The 20,575-nt window shown below is 32.1% G+C and overlaps 1 protein-coding gene across 2 annotated transcripts in view; it reads right to left on the bottom strand.

Moving 5' to 3' along the window:
• The window catches only part of LOC132703812 (echinoderm microtubule-associated protein-like CG42247), a 58,118-nt gene that overhangs the window by 32,990 nt on the left and 4,553 nt on the right, over nt 1-20,575 (bottom strand). Inside the window, exons 1-4 of one of the 2 annotated variants that reach the window (XM_060673299.1) lie at nt 18,303-18,555; nt 11,006-11,255; nt 9,185-9,383; nt 8,249-8,510 (exon numbers count right to left, since the gene is read on the bottom strand). In XM_060673299.1, coding sequence (XP_060529282.1) covers nt 8,249-8,510; nt 9,185-9,383; nt 11,006-11,255; nt 18,303-18,305 — 714 coding nt within the window. In that variant the 5' untranslated portion in view covers nt 18,306-18,555. Of the gene's footprint in view, nt 1-8,248; nt 8,511-9,184; nt 9,384-11,005; nt 11,256-18,302; nt 18,556-20,575 lie in introns of those variants that run through there. The other variant, XM_060673298.1, reaches the window with a different exon arrangement.

The raw sequence follows: 20,575 nt of genomic DNA, 5'->3' as shown, positions 1-20,575 counted from the left end.
CCTGCTGGAGATCCCACTACTTTTTTTTTCTCCGTGGTAGTTTTAACGGAGAGTCGTGAAACAGAAAATCTTGCAATTATATATTATGACATTATATTCCAATTTATCTTAGCTATAGCTTGGGCTTCGTTTTTGGGTTTTGGTTACAAACTATTCCATGCTGCAAATTCTTTGTGGAGCGACTTGTTATGGGTCTTAACAGCATACCTTCTTTATGAATTTTTGGTTGCTATAAACCGAATATTCTTAGTTGTTCTGTTCATATTTCTTAAGTGTCCCATATATTTTAGATCTTTAGAAAGTTTCCCTTCTTCAAAACATCCTCTATTTTCTGATAGGTCTTGAGTCTTGATAGATGTGGGTTTCTTTTTGAATGAGCTTGACCTGGCTTTCTCGTAAACTCGAAACCAAAAGTGCAATGCAAATCCCAAGCCCCAAACATGTAAATACTTTTAACCATTTGGCTTATGAATTAAGAAAAAGAAGAAAGGATTTTGAAGGAAGATGTGTTAACATATCGACCCGAGCATTCCCAAGAAGAAATAAGTATATATAATTATCGCTGTACGTATTGGCAAGCGACTTTAGTAACGCCTACAAAATAATAGCAGCCAAACTATGTGAATCCATGTGTAAATACTCAAACGAAAACCTTTGTTCGGAAAAACTCCGATGCCACTAATGGTGCGCTGAACTGGTTGGAAAATCCATAAACAGAAAAAAGTACCGACGCGATGTCAAACGAAAGCGATAAATATTCATTAGTAAGTGGAATTCTCCCGTCCTTTCCTTAAGAATGAACGCTGTGCTATGGCCGTTAAATTCGCAAGTGAAAAGGATCGATAGGGTGTACACGGAGTGCGGAGAGACATGATAACGGGTAAAGTCTAGCAAGGGTCACTTTCGTTTACCTAATTTTATACGTCGAATTCACTTTGTTATTTCGAAATTGAAAGTTTAGATACCGAAAGTGATGCGACGCGATTAAGGATTGACTTTTCTCAGACCGAGCTTCTAAGAGTATTAACGAAATTTTCGGATGTTCTGATACACAGACTAGGAATTTCGACCCTTTAAATGCATCTTTGATTCTTTTTATATAATGCAATCAAATTACAATATTTATATCGGGTGTTTCAAATTCGTCTCTCACCATTTTGATTCCATAAGCAATGGTAACAGAACCAGGGTAGCTCATATTGGAGAAATGTTGCTTATCTATGAAGCCGATATTATTTCGTTAAAAAAGTGAAATTGTTAAAGTTCTCCAAACGATTTACCGTTATTTATGAAGATCTAACCAGGCCTACCTCGCTTGGATTTCTCTCTGTAACCCTCAATAAACAGATTCGCAATTCCACAATTATGTTCCAGAAACGTACTTCGGCACTTCGTGCATACAAATGCTGAAAGCTGACGGATTTGTGTAGAGTTGCATCGGTGAGATTCCTCGATTGGAGTTAGTCCATGGAGTGAAAATCCATTCTTACTTTAAAATGTCTATTACAAATATAAATGAAAAAGTAAATTTAACTCTAAAACAATGTTAGAATATTTATAAAAAAAAGTTATTCTACATCAACATAATCGCTATCGTCAATGCACTGTATATAGAGTGTTATACCATAGCAGGTGACACATTTTGTTGTTGAAAAAGTGTCAAACATTCTTGTTCCTTCAGCAAAATGATGATTAACAAAATTTTCACTTTTGACATTTCTAGTTTTAAGATCGTGTAAGAAGGAATTTTAAGACCCCAAGTCCTATAGTTTTTGTGTGCGTTTTATTAAACCAAAATTAAATTCTTCTTACATTCTCAGATACGCGGAACCTAATATTATAAAATATGAATCAAATAAAAAAATAATAATTTTTGCACACCATCTCTCCGACATACGCCGAGTAAGATGGTGATAGACAAGGAGGTAACATATTGAACTCTATTCTTTTTTCCTTACACATTCTTTATACAATCTTCATGCAGTCACTTCTTCCATCGAACACCTTCTATCACATTATTCATTATTTCGAGGCTTTTTTGTTTGTGTTTTTTCAATGTTTTCCTTCTATAAACTCATTGGAATATTAATGAGTTCACCACAGAGATATTCGTATAACTAATGACTGCTGTCATGTTTTGGTGATAGTCAACCTTTGCTTCTTTAAGATAATTTGCAGAAAGCAACCGGTTTTAGAGCCCGCATATAGTATGATGATTCGTTTGCCCCGCGAACATACATCCAACGAATATTTCCTGCAGTTACCATCAGTCTATCCTTTCTTAACTGTATCGTGGCTATCAAACCAGGTCTCATCTAAATATATGATGGGGACGTTTTTAGCACGATTTTTTTGGATTTCTCTTAAATATCTTGTCCTCCACTCCGAAATTCTTCTTGATTCCAATAAAACTTGTATCTTATTGATGGTTTTGTAATCAAAACCAATTCTTCATATGAACGCAGGGAACGTCTCTTGGCAACAGTCAATGTTTAAAATACTACGCAACTCTTCATGTAAAGTTTTAATTGTTAAAACAATATTCTTTTGATACGCATCATATATCAACCGTCTCACTATTCCGGCATGGTGCAAGTAGACTTTTTGGGACCGCTCGATCTTTCTGCGTTTTTTTTTTTGACGCCATTCACAACTACCTCACGTACTGTGGCATACGGTGTTCAGCCAATCAACCAATAGCAAATTCAGGAAACATCCATTAAAAATCAATGATTTAAATAAAATTTTGTGTCGCTTTTCTAGGAAAATATTTTAGAATCATTATGTTAAACCCTTAAATTGGAAATCATTTTAAGCTTTCTAATGTGTTTTTAATATAGGAGATCAACCTATAAACGCACACTAGTATGAGTTAATATAACAGTTTAATGCATCTCCGAAAACACTTCCAACACTGTTCGAAGTGATTTCGGAGCCAAGTGAGATTTTGGCGAAACGTCTGCAGGATTCCAGTCGGAGTTCAACAAACGAACGGATGATATCCCGGAATATAGTGTCATCATCATCATCACATATATATATATATATATATATATATATATATATATATATATATATATATATATATATATATATATATATATATATATATGCAGGTTTTTTTGATATTTTTGTCAAACATATACCATTTTGGTTTTTTGAATTTTTTTTAAACTTAACCTTAGCATATAAGGAACTGTCTTCAATTATTGTGATATACTTAATCTACGTTAAAATTGTTTGAAAAAAACATGTTACACACTAATTTGTAGAATATCTGATGAATATGTCCTCTTGTTTACAATTTACCACCCTGCAAACTAGCGAAATTATTCTCCGATGCTGTCCATAAACAAATGTGGCCGTTTGGAGGTATCTCCTAATGTTTACAGTCTGTTCATAGATATAAGAAAGTGACTAACTGATACGAATTAAGCTGTAAGAATGAAATATGGCCGAACAGGTCCGTACTTTGCTTAGAATTTAATTATTTAGGGTTTTGTTAGGAAAGATACTAAACAATATTTATTTATTTATGTATGTATTTATGTTTAAATCTAAAATAAAATTACAAATTATTTTTCTTACCTACTTAAATTACTTATTATTATTATTCACATAATATATCAGTGTCACTATCGCTATCATCGCCTGTTCTAATTATTATTTGTTCTATATTATTTGCAATATGAATATACGATTGTTCTGCCTTTTCTATATGTTTAACAGAATTTGCCCAACTTTGTGAAAATAAATGTCGTTATTTTACATGTGGTTTTGGATTGTTGCTTTTGTGTCACATGAGGAAGGAGTTTTAGTCAACTGTCTACTGTGATAACTTGCATTGTCCATTACAATGACGCTATTAGGAGGAATGTTTGGAACTAGTTTGCTGCTTGCTTGCTGGCACCACGTTCAATGAGAGTCAAATAAACATTGTTTATAACTTCCTTAGTCTCAATAGAATAGTGTTTTCTACATTTGGGCGGGAGCATCTCCTGAGATACACTAGACTCGCACATATTTTGCATAATTCGCACACGATTCAACACACGCCGTATTACACAAGAAATAAGAATGATTACTAATAAACTTAAATTAAGTAGTATACCAAACCAAAGAATGTTAAACACAGGTAGGTATAAAATTATTTTCTATTACGGACCACAATTTTACCTGAATTTAAATTCCGATACTTTAGGTAATAATCTTGTCGCATTGTATGTTAATGACCACCCTTGGATAATGCCATTCAAAAGCAATTGGTCACTTTCTTATATTTATGAATAAACCATACCTGTTACAATTGGCCGATTTTATCTGCTCTGTTAATAATTTTTCTGGTATGGTCTGTTGTTTATGGAAAATAGCAAGAACAAACTCCAACAATAAAATCCATTTCATAGTATTTAAATTGTAAAGTGAAAAGTCGGTATTTTGTAGAAGGAAAAGCATTATTAAATACAAAACATGTAATTTCAAGTAAGTCTACTGCCGAGGCCGATAACTCAAGGGACGTTTTTGCATTTTACCTCCAAATTAGCAAAATTAAGGGTCAATTAAATATTATAGAGGGTCAAGTATACGTACATCGTGTTGAAGGTCTAAAACTGGTTTGTCGGGAAATTGTAAATTTATTGCTGCAGTTCTAAAGTGTGCTAGGTAAATATATATATATATATATATATATATATATATATATATATATATATATATATATATATATATATATAAGATAAAATTATTACATCAGAGGCACTTAGTAATGTTTCCTTTAATGTTGAACTCTCTGCTGAATCCATAAAGGCATTGAATCGCGAACGATGCTATGCAACATTTGCTGCTGAAATAGTTTACCAATTTTTCCGCCAGCGGTCTTATCGAATTGTCAAATACCAAAATCCTAATTATTGTGTCTAGCAAATTGTCAGTAAATTACCTAACGATGTGACGCCCTAAATAGCATAAGAACTGAATCTAGACGGTTTTAAATTTAGAACAAACTGGCCAACATTATGAATGAGCTTTTGGCGTTAACTCCGTATCTGACTAACTAACCTATATTTGACCCTCTCGCGTAACAGATTTAACCGGGTGATAAATAAAAAGTAAAACAAATGTATACGTATAGTAGCATAAAGCACGTGACAGACCTAACCGGGATAAAGTCGCTCACGCACCCCACTAAATCCCGAGCTTATGATATTTTAAAAACAACGACCTATTTGCATAATTGCCAGAGGTAATGCGAAAACGATCCCGGACAGTAAATTACTTTCAACGGGCTATTTGTTTGCCTTACCCGCTATGGCCGTTTAAAGCACTTTAGTGCTTTATGTATTTACAACTTCGTATTTTAGTAGGGTAGTTATAAAGCAGTAAACGCTTACTTCCAGTTATTGCTAATTGAATGATACCAACACGTTACGGAAAAAACAAATGTCCACTTTGTCTATACCATTCAAAACTCCGACTCGTTTCTCCCAGCGATTAATCTCCAAAACAATCCCGAGAAATTATCAAATGTCTTCAGGAAGTCGAAAGATGAAGTACTGGAGATTTTAGGGAAATGTCTGATAACCCCAAACCTCCTCCTGCTCCTAGGTGCCGTTTCTGATGAGGTTGGTGGTCAAAATGGCAAAGTCTTAATGGTTTTGGATTCGGTAAATAAAGTATGTTCTGTCTACGCCTGTGCATATGATCGGTCCAAAGTTCTAAAATTTGGGGTCAATCAACTCCTGCGCTTTGTAGGATTCTATGTCTATGAGGTTTTTTTCGTACTTTTCTAAAAATGTTTAAGCTTCCTGTCAGTTTAATATTATTTGGTTATTTATCAAAAAAATCTGATCAAATTTATCTTGTCGGGATGTTACACTGAGCATCAAATGAATTTTTCTCTATTTCCTATTACCTCCTTGAAGCATAAGGAAACCAAGTTTTTTAAAAGCTCTTCGGCTTACATGAAATGGACGTAATTTTAAAATGGCAGATTTGGATCCTGAAAGTCTAAGATCTCATTTGTTCAGTGGTTCACATTAAGGACAAAAAGCCGCCATACTTCTTTGAGCTGTTCCTAGCTGTAGCTGATTCTAGTTCGAAAAATGCTGACTTCCTTCGAGCACTCTTTGTTTCTCCTTTGTGCAGATATTTCTAGACCAGTATTTTCTGTAGATGCTTCGCTTTCCGTCGATTGTTCCTTGTTCCTTCACTACACTCCCATATTCGGAGAGGTGAATGAATGAATGAATCGAGCATGTGTAAAGTATCACTTTAACACATTAGCTTCGTTACCTACAGTGACATGCCACTTCGGGAGCAAATCTAGGTGCGATCCGATGGTTTCCGTGAATTTTAGCAACGGATGGCATTTTGGCGTTTGTCTACTCTGTTAATTACGTCACATATCACAAAAACTAAAGGTCCTAAAACAAGTGTTGATAAACTACTTCAGTCATTCGTTTATTAAGCACATTACAAATTAGAAGACAACTTCGACTTCAGACCGGCTGCTAAAGCGTTTTTTAAATAAACGTATTTAATAAGCCAATAGCAAGGAAAGTATCATTGCGTGAAAATTGTCGTTATTATTATCAAAAACTGCTGATTATTTAAAATAATCATGAAGTTGTACCATAAACCAAGTTGCCAATATTTGGAAAGAATAAGGTCTCAGATCAGAACAAGAAGAAGTAAAAATAACTTTAGAATTGGCAATTTCATTTTAAACAAAAGCGGTTTACTTGTATTTTTATATTTAGGAATAATGCAACAAATGTTTTTGCTCCACTTGATTTTTAAAATTGACACGGCTGTCAAAGGGACCCCCCCCCATTAGGCACTGCACGATTGTGTGAATTTAATATTTCAATTTGATAACAACTAAAGTAAAAACATGAGATAAGGAAACCCGCACCTACACCAAACAGAAATTATGTATTAAAATAAACTTCAAAAGCATTTCAAAAATTAAAATAATAAGAAAAGGTTGTTTGAAAAACAAAAAAAACCTTCTTGAGGATTAATTAACTTGTATTAGCAACGTAATCGCTATTTCCCTGTTCCAGATATATTTCCACGGCATTTACGATACAACAAATCTAGTTTAGAAAAAAATTATATAATATTTGATTTTATATATTTGTTTAACTAATAATTGGGAAAATTCTGTGTTTAGTTTTATATAAAGCATCGATTGCTATGGCGACGTTTCGTTTCGTGATCCGACGATTTCATAGGCTCATAGACAGATTACAACTAAATAATGTCATTGGTTGCCAAGGGTTGTTTTGTTTACCCAAGGGGGAGTGGCTTGGTTCGTTTATTCATTAGGACGACACTCATATTTTTATGACCGGAAATATTGATTGTACTTCACGCGCACATACGGCGATAGGTATATTGCAATTTTCTAATATCTACACGATTAAGTGGTTGGTTAAATTTGCACTTCAAAATTTTATGAAAAAGAATACAATAATTAATTTTGTTTTCAAAGCAAAAACAATTTTTAAGAAATCGTCAGAGCCCACAAACTTGAGCGATGATCATGTTGATATATTGAAAAATTAGTAGTTTATGTTATCAAGTTGATATAAATTTTTTCAAAGAAACTTCCACAGGCTATTGCAATAGTATTTACGTAAACTGTTTTAGTTCAATCATGCTGTTTCAGTTCAATAGTCCTGTTTCCAGAAGTTTCATAAATAATAAGTTGATGTTAAATAAAAAGTAGTGAATTCCATATGAAAACATTTTTGAAACTTCGACATTTGACAAGTGTAATGTTTGTCATAAGTATTTTATCGCACGTTTTTTACGTTTCTTTATGTTTTAAATGACATGGATCCAGAGGGTGATTGATAGACTTGTAAAATACATTCCCATTTAACGTCGCATTTTCAGGTACTATTTCTATATGATTTCTGTTTCAAAAAAATACATTTTTATAAGATTCAGTCATGATTTCAATCGTTTAGACAGTAGCGTAATTTATAATTTGCTTTTAGATTTCATCACATCAAAAAGTAAATTTTTGAAAATATCAAAGCAATTAGTTTTATTGAATTATTTATAATTTGGTTCGAAATATTATTTAACTTTGAGAGTAAATAGGAACTATTTTTGTAAAATTCCTATACCTATTTTATTCTGAGGGAAGGCAAAATAATAGTCTTTCGCTTATTTCATTACAAACTGATTTAGCGAAAGTGATGTGTTAATGATACTAAATAGCATGAGAATCGTTTACCTTAAAAGTTTTGTATGAAGACACTACATATGAAGCCCCGTCCTCTAACTCATCCAGTCTATATTTTCGGTCGCCGTCCATGGAAAATACGTATCTGGCACCCCTCGGTAGATCCATCCTGAGGGAGAGCTTGTCCAATAGGGACTCAAGATTGACAATGTCGCGTCCCGGCTTGAAACGAAACTCGACCCCAGGAAAGAATGGGTCGCCATTTTTGTAGAACAGTATACGTCGCGCTTTCCAGTATGACAAATTTGAATACCTTTAAAAGAGGAACAATACTAACTTTCAAAGATTTATTGTCCATTATTTAACTAGAATGAAATGTACATAAATAATAGACTTATGTTAATTTTCATAATTAGGTAAAACTATTGTATTTAAAAAATAATATGTTGCTATAATTTACTTCACGAGAGCCCATACTTTCCTCTATTGACTGAAGCTTTTTCAAGCAAGTATTAACTCTTGTTTGGGAAACATATTTCTATTTTATTATACCTTTAAGACGAACTATATAGTTAACCACTTTTTTGTGAGAGTTATTAATTATTTATTATTTATTAAACGGCTATAGGACATAGCGTCATGTCCTTGTATCGTCCTATAATCGATTTTAATAAATATATTAATAATAATTATATTAATTTAATTTTATATATTTATTATAATCACAGAAAATATTCAAACAAAAAAACAAAATAGGTGTTACGTGACAGTCACCAATAACAAACGGTAAAATAACCGCCAAAATCTAACGAAAACATCCGACCACAGCCAACCCGTGACTAAAGTAACGGAAGGCTAAAAAAAATAAATTAGGATATTATATAATTAATTTGGCATTGTATATACTTCAGTCAGAAGCTAGGCAATGTCATTTATCAAATAAATTTGAACTAGGTCGTCAAGAAATGTAAAATAAAGTCGACATACCTGCTCGTCGCCATTTCGTTGCGACTTTTGGGTCTGGAAGGCGCCGGTACCATAGAAGAAGCGTCGCTGGCATTATCGGCCATAGAGGGCGGTGTGACCGGTCTCGAAGCTGCCCCAGTTTGCCTCCAAAAACTTCCCCCGCCAACTCCGCCGCCTCCGTTTGGCACGTCGTGTTCTTCTTCTTCGTCGCTGTCGTCGTCTATAAAGAACATACTCTCAAATTCGAGGATGACGAATATTATGATGGTTATGCCTTTATTTACAAAATTTTCCAAAATTGCATTTTTTTATGAATACTTTTTTAGGTCGTATTTTACTAAATGATTTTTACTATTCAATTTGATGTCCCGAAATTCACAAGAATTCATTAGTATTTATAGACTTACATGTATCGGGTGAATCATTAATACACGCTATCAAAGCTTTTTTTTCAATGCATCTTTTAAAATTTTTATAAGAATTAAGAAAGCTTTCTTTACGCTAATTACATATCAAAACGGACCCTTAAATTGGAGCGGTGTATGAATCACCCTGTATCTATACAGAACATATATAATATCTCGCAGTTATTAGTGTTGAAAAACCACAAATCAGTATAAAATTAAACGTCTCTTGGCAATTGATGTGATGGGAACTGTATGAGATATCTGAGAATTTCTCTTTTCATATGTGTGCTCATTTTAGTTGAGCTGGTAGTTTTGGACTCCTTGAGAAAGAAACATGTTACAATATGCTTAAGACGCAATATTTCTAAAATTGTTTTTTTAAGAGTTTTAGTTTTATGTCAATCAGAGATATAAAAAAACTAATAATAAGCAGTAAATCCGCACAGAAAATAATAACGAAATATCAAATTTACGTCTACTTCTATTTTAAATGATGAGTGAGTTAAACGGGAGTAACAATTTCAACTAGATACAAAATGCTTTTAACAACTAAAAAATTAATGCATCTATATCACCTTATCTATCTGTACACGTTGTTCCTACTGAACTGTATTTCATTGGTTAATAAATAAAATACCAGATACGACGGAGTGCTGCTGAATTCATTAGTAATTTAAATAAAGCGAAACAAGTTTACTTTGTGACTTTGTGGAATTGATGATTACTTATTTATTTATTTTCAACAATTACACCATTTTACCAAAGTTCTTATATACTATATATACTAGAGATAAAACAACATATAAAAGTGAATGTTGCACAAACTTGAAACTGCATTTTAAATTACCATTAACTTCAAGATCAATTCGTAAAAATTTTTGATTCATACGCACAAGTGGGCCACGCAAGCCATAGTTTGCACTTATAAACGGCAAATAAAACACATCCCTGGATCTGGTACCAAAGGTTATTTTAACATTCATTTTTCAACCATGTTTTTCTAACTTTTGTTCTAAATTTTGGATGTTTCTATTTATAAGAATTGTCGGAGTCCAACGGTTTAATCAAATCTGAGAAAGGCATAGAGGATCTTCAATTTTAATATGACAAATTTTATGTTATGAATGCTATATTCCCGTAAGAATATTTCTAATATTTTTGTAAATACAACTAAACCTTATTAAAATGTTTGAACAAGTTAAAAATATATCGAATAAACTATAAAAACACGTTTTCTAAATTACAAAATTTTTTTTTGATGAAAATATTTATTACTTTAATTTCCTTAAATAATTTAAATTAACGGTAACATTTAAACAACAAATAAAGATATCTAATACAGGATCAACAAATATACGTTCAGCGACAACGTACATAACAAAACCTCCAGGAATTTCAAAAAAATCTCGTCCGCACTTTCGCGTTTTCTACTTACCCACTTTGTTATGGTTGCCGCGGTGTACGCCGTTATTCCCGGCGTTCAACCCCGAACTGAGATTGTTCCCGGATTTTTCGGCACGCGGCGTTGCGGGCGTCGGAACGTCAGGCGTCGGCGTCGCTTCATCCTCACGATCCCCGTCGCCGTTTTTCGCAGTGCCATCTGACGGATGACTACCGGCTTCTTCTTGACCCGTGGAGTCTTCGTATTGTTGCATGCGGCTACCAGCGCGAGATGGTGCCACCGACTTGCAAAAATTTAACGGTGTTAATTAAGTCAGTTGAGAACGATTTTATATGTCTATAGCTACTGATTCGAAAGAAATTTTGTTTCTTCAAAAAATCGGCTTAAATATTGACTGGATATTATACTAATAATAATAATTATTGTTTTATTGCAATATAAAATTAACTTAATTACATTAATCTAAAATAAACTAACATTGTTCTTATCTTAAATTTGCTCTGGCTCGTCATTAAAATAATGCATTTTTTATATTTAACACTCGTTATTATCTGGCATAAAGTAAACATGAATTTTAATTTTATTCTCTAATTAACCAATCTACTATCGATATTATAAGTTTTGCATCTGATAAACTTCTATATTCTTTTAATTTACTTTTTCCGATAATGAGGAAATATTAATTTCTAGTATTTGTTCAGTAAGTAATATAGGTTATTGTCGATTCGATTCGATTTTGTAAAGTTAAATATTTTTGGCGAAATTTTCATAAAATAAGATTTGTTTTGGGGTTATATTTGTATGAATATTATTAGAATTTGATTTTTATTTATAAGCAGAATCCAGCGAATTAAGTGATATTTTACCCATCATCGCACTAACTGTTTTTCTACTTGGATGTTTTCAAGTGATTTGAAATCTGATCCTCGTACTGGGTTATTAAATATAGTAAATACAAATTTTGGTAGTTCATTAATTTTTTGTTTCGATTCTTATCATGTCACTCGTTTTAAATGAGAAATGTTTCCAGTGCAGAAATTACAAATCGTCTGTCTCAGAAATTTTTGTTAATCCCTCGACTTTAATAAAATTATTGATAATAACAATAAGTTAAACCATAGGAGAAGAAAGAAAATAACTAATAATGACTAAAATGTTCGTTTATAAAATTAGCTGCACAATAGCCAAGAAAAAAGAAATTGTTTTTATCAGCACATATGGTCCATAAAGCTGTAGTCGGAAATACTGATTATGTTTTTAATTAAATAATTTAAATTGTATTTTTTTTATTTACAAAAAAGGTACTAAAAAAATAAGACACACACACTTAAAATCAACTCGTGATTCTAAGATAAAGCTCATTTTTAATGAAATATTTACTATAAAAAAAACTAACAAAAACCAATAGGACAATTTCGGATATTTCCTGAATGTTTCGGAATTTGAGTTTAAACTGCATTAAAATCCGAACTAAAACTTTAGGAAAAACTGTTAAAATGTCTTGTTAATAGTGCATCTAGAAGAATTCATATAAAAAATACTTTGGACGCCAAAGAATATTTACGAAAATTTTAAAGTATTGAAGTTCTGCGATGAAAAATCTGTCACATATCTATATACCGGGTGGACAAGATTTTTTTTTGAAACCCATATAACTCCTAGATATACACGAAAAAAAATGCGAAGGCGCGGTCATTTCAAATCTCATTTTTAAACAAGACCTGAAATTTCAAACCAAATAATAAGATTTTGGGACGTTCCACAATCAACATGACAGCTGATGGATCCCTTTAAATTTTCTGGATAACAACGAGTTAAGTGTGCGAGGATCGCGATTTGGAAAAAAGAAGCACGGACGGCAGGTTAAAGTGTGAAATTTATGGGCATGCTCGGAAAACTACCCTGCCTTTCAGGGTACAAAAAAAAATTTTCACTTTTTTGTATAAGCTAAACAGTAAGGGATTATCAGCAAATAGCTAATTGACGAGACAGTTTTACGGGAGAAAATATCATTCAACGAAAACTGTTGCAGAAACTTAACATACGTCTCGTGAATCTAAATGCATGCATAAGTGGTTTATTTCGCCGAATTTTATACACCATGGGAAATTAAATTCAAGCTATGTTCCAGGAATATGAAATCATACTTTCAAGGACGATGTTTTATTGCCTGCAACTGCACGAGAGTTTCGGTTAATACCACGCCCTGCCAATTTATTCACCAAGAAATTTATTTATTATCGACTTAAAGTAAGCCCACGACAATGTGTTAACCGACAAAAATATTTTTGATGGCGAAACATTTCATATTCAACTGAACTTTACGATTCGAGTAGATTTAATTTAAAGAATTTAGTTTTAAATTCTATTATAACGGTCGTAAGCGGCACTTAAATGCGGTTTATTGTTTTGCAGCTTTATGAGACGGGAAATTGCATTTGTCGGAACACGAAGCTAATATATGGGCAATAAAATTATCATCGGAAATAGAGATTTTGTCTTTAATTAAATAATTTAAATTAGCAACGACCTGCCGAAACTTATTTGCATAAAAAAGTTTTATATTAGATATTTATATTTTTATATTATCACACAACATCAACAATCAGAAGCTTAATGGAGTGAGAGGTCAGATAGTCGGATGGGTTGTCTGTTTTCAAGCTTTGAAAGAAAAGCTCAATGAACGTTAGGAGCCTGTTGATTGTCACACTTGTAATTGTAGTATTACTGTCTTCAAATAGCGACTGTTTAACAAATTTATACTTTATTGACTACTTTAATTAACGGGGAACAAGAAAGGCATGAGTATTTTTTGCAAAAAATTGCATTAGAATATGGATATATAGAACAGTTGTAGGTTACCAAATAAGATTGCTCCACTTCTTTTTAACCGGGTAAGTTAAATGCGTACCCTTTAATTACATTACAATAAAAGTGTTGCTTCCACTCTGGAACCTCTAAGTTCCATAGCTTTAAAATTACGATAATTTGCTTTTAGAAGTAACGGTTATGGGACTCTTGGATTTAAAAATGCAATAGTTGCCATTTCGCAAAAATAGTTCAACAGAGACTCGTAATTCATAAAAAAATTACATATACAATAGCAAATAATTAATTAAAAAGTTTTCATTAAAGCATAGTCTTGGTTAGTTTAATTCAAAAATTTCTAAAAGTTACGCCAATGACAAGTGTACTGTATGATAAGCATATCTATTCTAAATTAAGCTCCATCAGGTAACAGCTCGCGGGATGGGGCTTCCCTTTTTGTGATATTATCCATATGTATCCATTACCAGTAACACACATCTTTTACAGAATGAAGCGGAGAAAAATCTGTAATTTTGGTAAAGAATGGGCCGTATCTGTTTATCTTGGGCCAAAATAATTCAATTCAGTTAGTACAGTGTAGAAAATGTAGTTTATTAAAAAAGTTAATATAGAAGATACAGGGCGGTCAAGTAGAAAGTGAAATTAAATATTGGTCGATATTGTAAGAGGAACATAATGACTGCAAAGGTGGTACACGAAACTGCGACATTTAGGTCGCTACGAAATTTCATAGGAATCCTCAATCTACTATTACAAAAGTAACTGGCTTGCAATTCAGGCACACCGAATTGGGCATGCGCTCAAGGCATTGAGGAACTAACCAAAAAGAAATCTTCGATTGTAGCTTACAACAATTTGAAAATCGTAGGATGCTGTTACGTTTTAAAAACAATTACTGCTACGGTTCTCTCTCTCTCTCTCTCTAATGACTGACTGCTTCTAGGGCGTATAGAATGAGTATGGAACTGATTACGAGACGATGTGCTCTGTAATCAGGCGCTTGTTCACGAGTTTTTTTGGTAGCAGACAGAGCCTGGCCTAGCCTGTTCAAGTAGTTCGTCACAATACACACAAGATGCTGGGGAAACAAATGCGTTGGTAAGCAGTAAAATGTTAAGTTAAATCGTATTGTTCCATAATTCTTAAATCTGAGGAACTGAATTTAGATTACAGTGTTTATTCTATCTTCGTTACTTTTATGTCAGAATAAATTAGGAGGATATAGACGAAATTTGCGTTTTTCTTGTGTTCTTCTAGTGATATTCGATTTTACAAATATTATGATAAAGTTTAAACCTAGTTAATTACTAAATTAAATTAAAAAAAAATGTTATAGGGACAATGTTTGGTTTTTATTTTTTAATACTTATTCGTTTTGTCGTGGAAAAACATTTAGTTTTATAAAGTTATATTAATATCTCCTTACAAAATTTTCATGCATTTTATGACAAATTTGAGCTAATTAAGGCAAGGCATGTCGAAAAAAATGCCTGCAACTTTCCCGAGATATCGGGTAGTTACATTACTTAATTAATTTAAAAGGAAATAAATTTATAAATAGCACGCGAGTTTAAAAAAAATGTTTTATATCAAATAGAGGAAGCAATAGTAAATAATTTAAATAAATATGGCGTTTCAGTAGCGTCATTATAATCCCATTTTCCACCCCACCCCCGTCATTCCAAGTTAAAAATAACAAGTAATGTAGTAAATATGAAATAGGAAAATAATTACACAAAAATAGTCAGCAAACCATGGGAAAGTGAAAAAATATATTTAAAATATCAAAGATCACTAAGAAAAAGCTTAAGATCCACCCTGAGCCACCCTATACAGGGATAAGTCTAGGGTATCACGGACGGATATATAAGGATTGACACAGTTGAATATGAAGTACATTTACAAAAAAAAGGCAATAAGGAATAATAAACTTCTTCTTCTTCATGAAAACTAAATATTTTATTAGGTGCAAAATAAAATAAAAATAAAAGTTTAAATCAGCATGCGTTTCTAATATTGTTTTTCAAACATATTTCAAGGAATAATAAAAAAATTACCTTTAATGAAACAATAGAATAATATTAAATGCAAGACCACGACAATAAAGTACAATACCTAATGTTAGTTTTAAGCTCCACACAAAATTAACATCCATTAATTTTACGGGAACTAAAATGTGCAATAATAAAACGCACTGAATTCCAGGGTGGCGCAATAATATGGCAAAATATCTCATTAGTCATCATTACTTTGCGTTATTGCAACAAGCATTTAAAAAATATTTTGTTTTATAAAAGCGTGACCATACAAAAATATATTTTCTTTAATGTTGGAAACTTTCCCATGAAATCATGTATCTTTCAACCTGTTGCCTTTATTGGACATTATGATAATAAAATGCATCTTTACGAATTGTTAATTACATATAGAGTTGTTTATTTTGAATATTTTACACTATTTTTTTTATATATTTTTTAATACAATACGCTCTAAGTCATCGTCATGTTCATTACCCCTCTACCCCTTTTGTTAAGATTTCCTTATACCTATCGAACTAAGTTTTCCCAAAATTGTAGCTATATAGTGAGCAGAAATGTGAAAACTGGAAAATTATTTTTTTGTTATATTTTTAATTTACTCGATCAATTTAATGCTCTACTAAATGTAGAAATAGAAAAAATTTGGATCTTACTATACTGATGGCTAAAGAGAGGAAAAGATACTAGCGAAAAACCCCAATATATGCCCATTTAAATGCATACAATTTTCACAATATATGCATAGAAATGAAGGAACACTTGCAAATCTTTATTATATGAAAAATTATGAAGATTAATGCAATTTTAAATAAAGCCAGAACTATTTCTTTATAATTAAATCCGTTCTTCAGAAATTCTATGATTTTTACCTATACCAATATATAAATGAAACAAAAAAAGTTATGATAAAGGTTTTTTATTCATAGATACACACATTGATACTTACATACCAAATTGTAAAACATAAAAATGTAACAGTGACAAAATATTATTTGCGATTATAAGAAAAGGTCATACAATTAATACTGCAGCAATACTATTGATAAGATAAATAAATTTACAGATCATTCTTTGCAGTTATAAAAACGATAACTAAATGTTTTTCTATTTTTTTTAAATTGTCCATTATTTATAAAGTTCGTTTAACATCTACAGAAGTTATAGTATTTATTTTAGTTGTGGAATTAAGTGTTTCTAATTTATACAAATCCAGTTCCCTTTCGAAGTCTGTGTTATTTTCAAGTGTTGACATATTTTTTTTATAGCCGCATCCCCAACAGAATCTGTCAAAGAAACAGCGGTAGCCTCCAATTTCGTGGATGCTATAGGTACAAAATAATACATTTTTTTTATAAATATTAAATTTTCTTTCATTGTTGGGTTAAAAAAAATACTTTTTGCATTTATTAGACCGGCAGAATATGAGTCGTTTAGATCTTAAATAACTTTTTTAAATAATTTAAAGTTCTCGGCATAAAATAAATATAAATATATAAGACACCGGTTTTTTATTTATGGTGTCTTCATGCTACCATCTGATTTACATCATGAGCCAAACAAGTAACGTGAAATAGGATAGAATAAAATATTTTTAAATTTTGTGCTGCCCTAACCATGTAGGGTGCAGCTTCCGAAATGAGTATGAATTTTTCTGTGGGAACACTGTTGGGCAAAAAAGATCTATTCATATAAGACGGCAGTAAAGTAAATGAGTCAGCTCGAACTTAATGTAATAAACTATTTAACAAGTGCCGTGTCGAAAAAGGCCAGGCAGAGACCCTGCAACCTTTGGCAACAAATGAAATAAATTCTGGAATATTGAAAAAAATGCATGTTTTATATAAAACAGAAAATGTTACCCCTTACTTATGACTAAATTAATTTTATTTTAATAATACTTATATTTATATTATAAATACAGGTTCAAAGATGTTTTTTTTTCAAAAATATATAGGGCGCTTTTTGGATACGCGCTGTATATTTAAAAAAATCTAAAATTAGAACATTTTTTCAAAATAGTGGGATATACGATATCGTCCATTATCAATTTTCTAGTCACGACAAGTAAAAAAAATACATCTTGATCTATTTGAAGCCAATTCAACTGTTGCTTCACTAATGTATCCTTCTGCACTTCACTCTTTTGGATGGTGCTTTTAAAAATAAGAAATTATATTGAATTTGTAATTGTTCTGTACACTTAAAAAATCTATTTACGATAAATAGGTAAAGTCAACATTATTTACACGAATGAATGAATGAATTATTGTCACTCGAAACTAATCTACATTTTACCGTAGTTTGAAGAGCATTCGTACAACAGATAATACATGCCCATTTGGAAAGACGCAACCGAATTTTTCTGGGAACGTTTTTAAAAAGATCATTTTCCATTTCTGAACCAAACGTAACCTTAATAAGCGAGTCGTTAAAAAAAACTAAACAAACAAGAAGTTCCTTACCATAACGCTTCGTCGCGATTTCACTAACAATCATAAAGTTTCTCCACAAGGGGACCGGGATTCTAATTAAAATGCCGCTGATTAACATAAAAATAGGTCACTAACCGCCGGCACGTACGCCAATATTTCCAGTCTAGACTTTAATTATATTTTTAATTTGCGTTATCTTTAAGAGTTCGGATCGCGGAACATAAACCGCCAAAATCTGCGTCGACTTCCGCCCAGATTCAGAATGATAAACAAAAACCTCGAAATCAGTGCGACCACAATAGTGAACTGAAACGGACTTGTTGCGTTCGCCAGATTATTGACTCCGGGTGACTGTAGGCTTCGCATTGGCCGAAAGGAAAGTGTTCCCAACCAATAAGGGTTTCCGTACATGCGACCGGCGACGTTGGCCTCTTTACAGTTCACCCACCGGCCGCCTCCGGGTCCCCCGAACCCCATTGGTGTTTCCGGCCGTATACAGGGCCGCAATGTATTTTCGATCGTTATCGCGCCTGCGGCGATTCCAAATAATTACGACGGAATAAAGATCTTTTGTCGCGTGTAAGCGTTGAAGAATTGCCTCTTCTTTGTATCGTAACTGGCGAATTTTAAAGGGTAACTCCGCCACCTCGAAATGCGTATAACTCCTGTTTGCGACTTTATTAAGGAACTTTTTAAAACGGTCGGCGAGCAGGCAACTTCTGCAGCACCCCTGTGCCTTATTTTGATGGCAGGTGTGGGGTGCTTTTCGACTCTTGCACTTTTAACGCGCGCTGATCATCGTGAACTAAAAAAAACGTAATATTTACCAAAATTTGGCACAAAATTATTAATTCAAAATGAAGTTTTTTTTTCTGAAATAAACATCTGCAAACCACTAACCATGACCAAATTAAGTCGAATTTTGTCCGAAATAGACTAATCAAAAGTAAATAGAGGGTAGATAGTTTCTTAAACGAAATGACAACAGTTTAATCAGTATTCAGTACGCCAGTTAAATACGAACAAGTAAAGATTATCAAAAATAGGTTGATTCCTGAATATTACAAACAATATTGTTGTCAATAAAGGGCAAGTAATGAAAATGTGATTAGGGCTAAGTATACTTCTTTACAAATAAAAAAAATAGTAACACTTTATTGGCTATTACTATCATTTTGCGTTGATATTAAACAAGTCAACAAGGACACATGAGAATCAATACGTTAACAAATATTGCAATTTTAAAAGCACATCTAATAACGTTTAACGATTAATCAATATCTCGAACATGGAATACATAATATTTAATTATATATATCATATTATTTATTTTATTTATTATTATTATATTGATCATTATTTCATTTATGTTTTATTGAAATTTTTTTAAATAGTCGATGATCTACGAATTCCTTTGCCATTTTCGATAAAGTGTCTTAGTTTGGTCGGATTTAGTCAATCGGTTGTGGATGTAAAAATTGTTGTCAATTTGTTTGTAAAAATACAACACTTTGTTGTACAATCAGAAAATTAATTACAAACAATACTCAATAAATTTTATTTTACTGCTCCAATATTAGCGAATCACTCAAACGCCATTTATGTAATTGTCGCATTAAGGTCAAGTAGTAGATTCGATACAAGTATATTTCCATAAAGCAACAGTCGCAACTTTTATATTTAGTTTAGTAAACCGTATTAATATGTTTCTCTAGGGCAATCTATTCAACTCGATTGTAATTATTTTTATGCTAAAAACTGCGTGTAATCTATAATCTCATTTAAAAGTTTAGGCCAAATCAATCTTGGTTAGTTGAATTACCCATTAAATTCAGCAGTTGCGAAGATCTATTTTAGAAACATCCAAATTTAGCACCCTGTCGAGAGATTTATTCAGTTCATCAAGTGATCATGTTGTCAATTGCTGTTTTGCATGTTGCATAAGTATAATTTTATCCGTATAGAGATTTAACTCTATGTTTTTATGAAAATTTTCGAAAATCTTCTTGTTGTTTGTCACCATGCCAATTAAATAACAACAAATAACAGTGGTACATTATCAATAAAGATTAGCAAAAATAGGTTGATTGCTTAACAGGTAATAGAAATTTGGATAGGACAAAGTATACTTCTTTCTAAATTAAAAGTATACTAATAATATTTTGTTAGTTCTTAATGTTATTTCACGATAATGTTAGACAAGTGAACAATAATAATTATTATTGTTATTATACCTAAACAAATTTTTATTTATAGATATTAAACAATTGCAAGTTGAAAATCGTACACAATACCATTTAAAG

The sequence above is a fragment of the Cylas formicarius genome, unplaced genomic scaffold (assembly GCF_029955315.1).
Source record: "Cylas formicarius isolate icCylForm1 unplaced genomic scaffold, icCylForm1.1 PGA_scaffold_6__28_contigs__length_40554024, whole genome shotgun sequence".
In the NCBI taxonomy this organism is placed as follows: Eukaryota; Metazoa; Arthropoda; class Insecta; order Coleoptera; family Brentidae; genus Cylas; species Cylas formicarius.
Note: the sequence above shows the minus strand (reverse complement) of the source record. Positions and strands in the feature narration are given on the sequence as shown.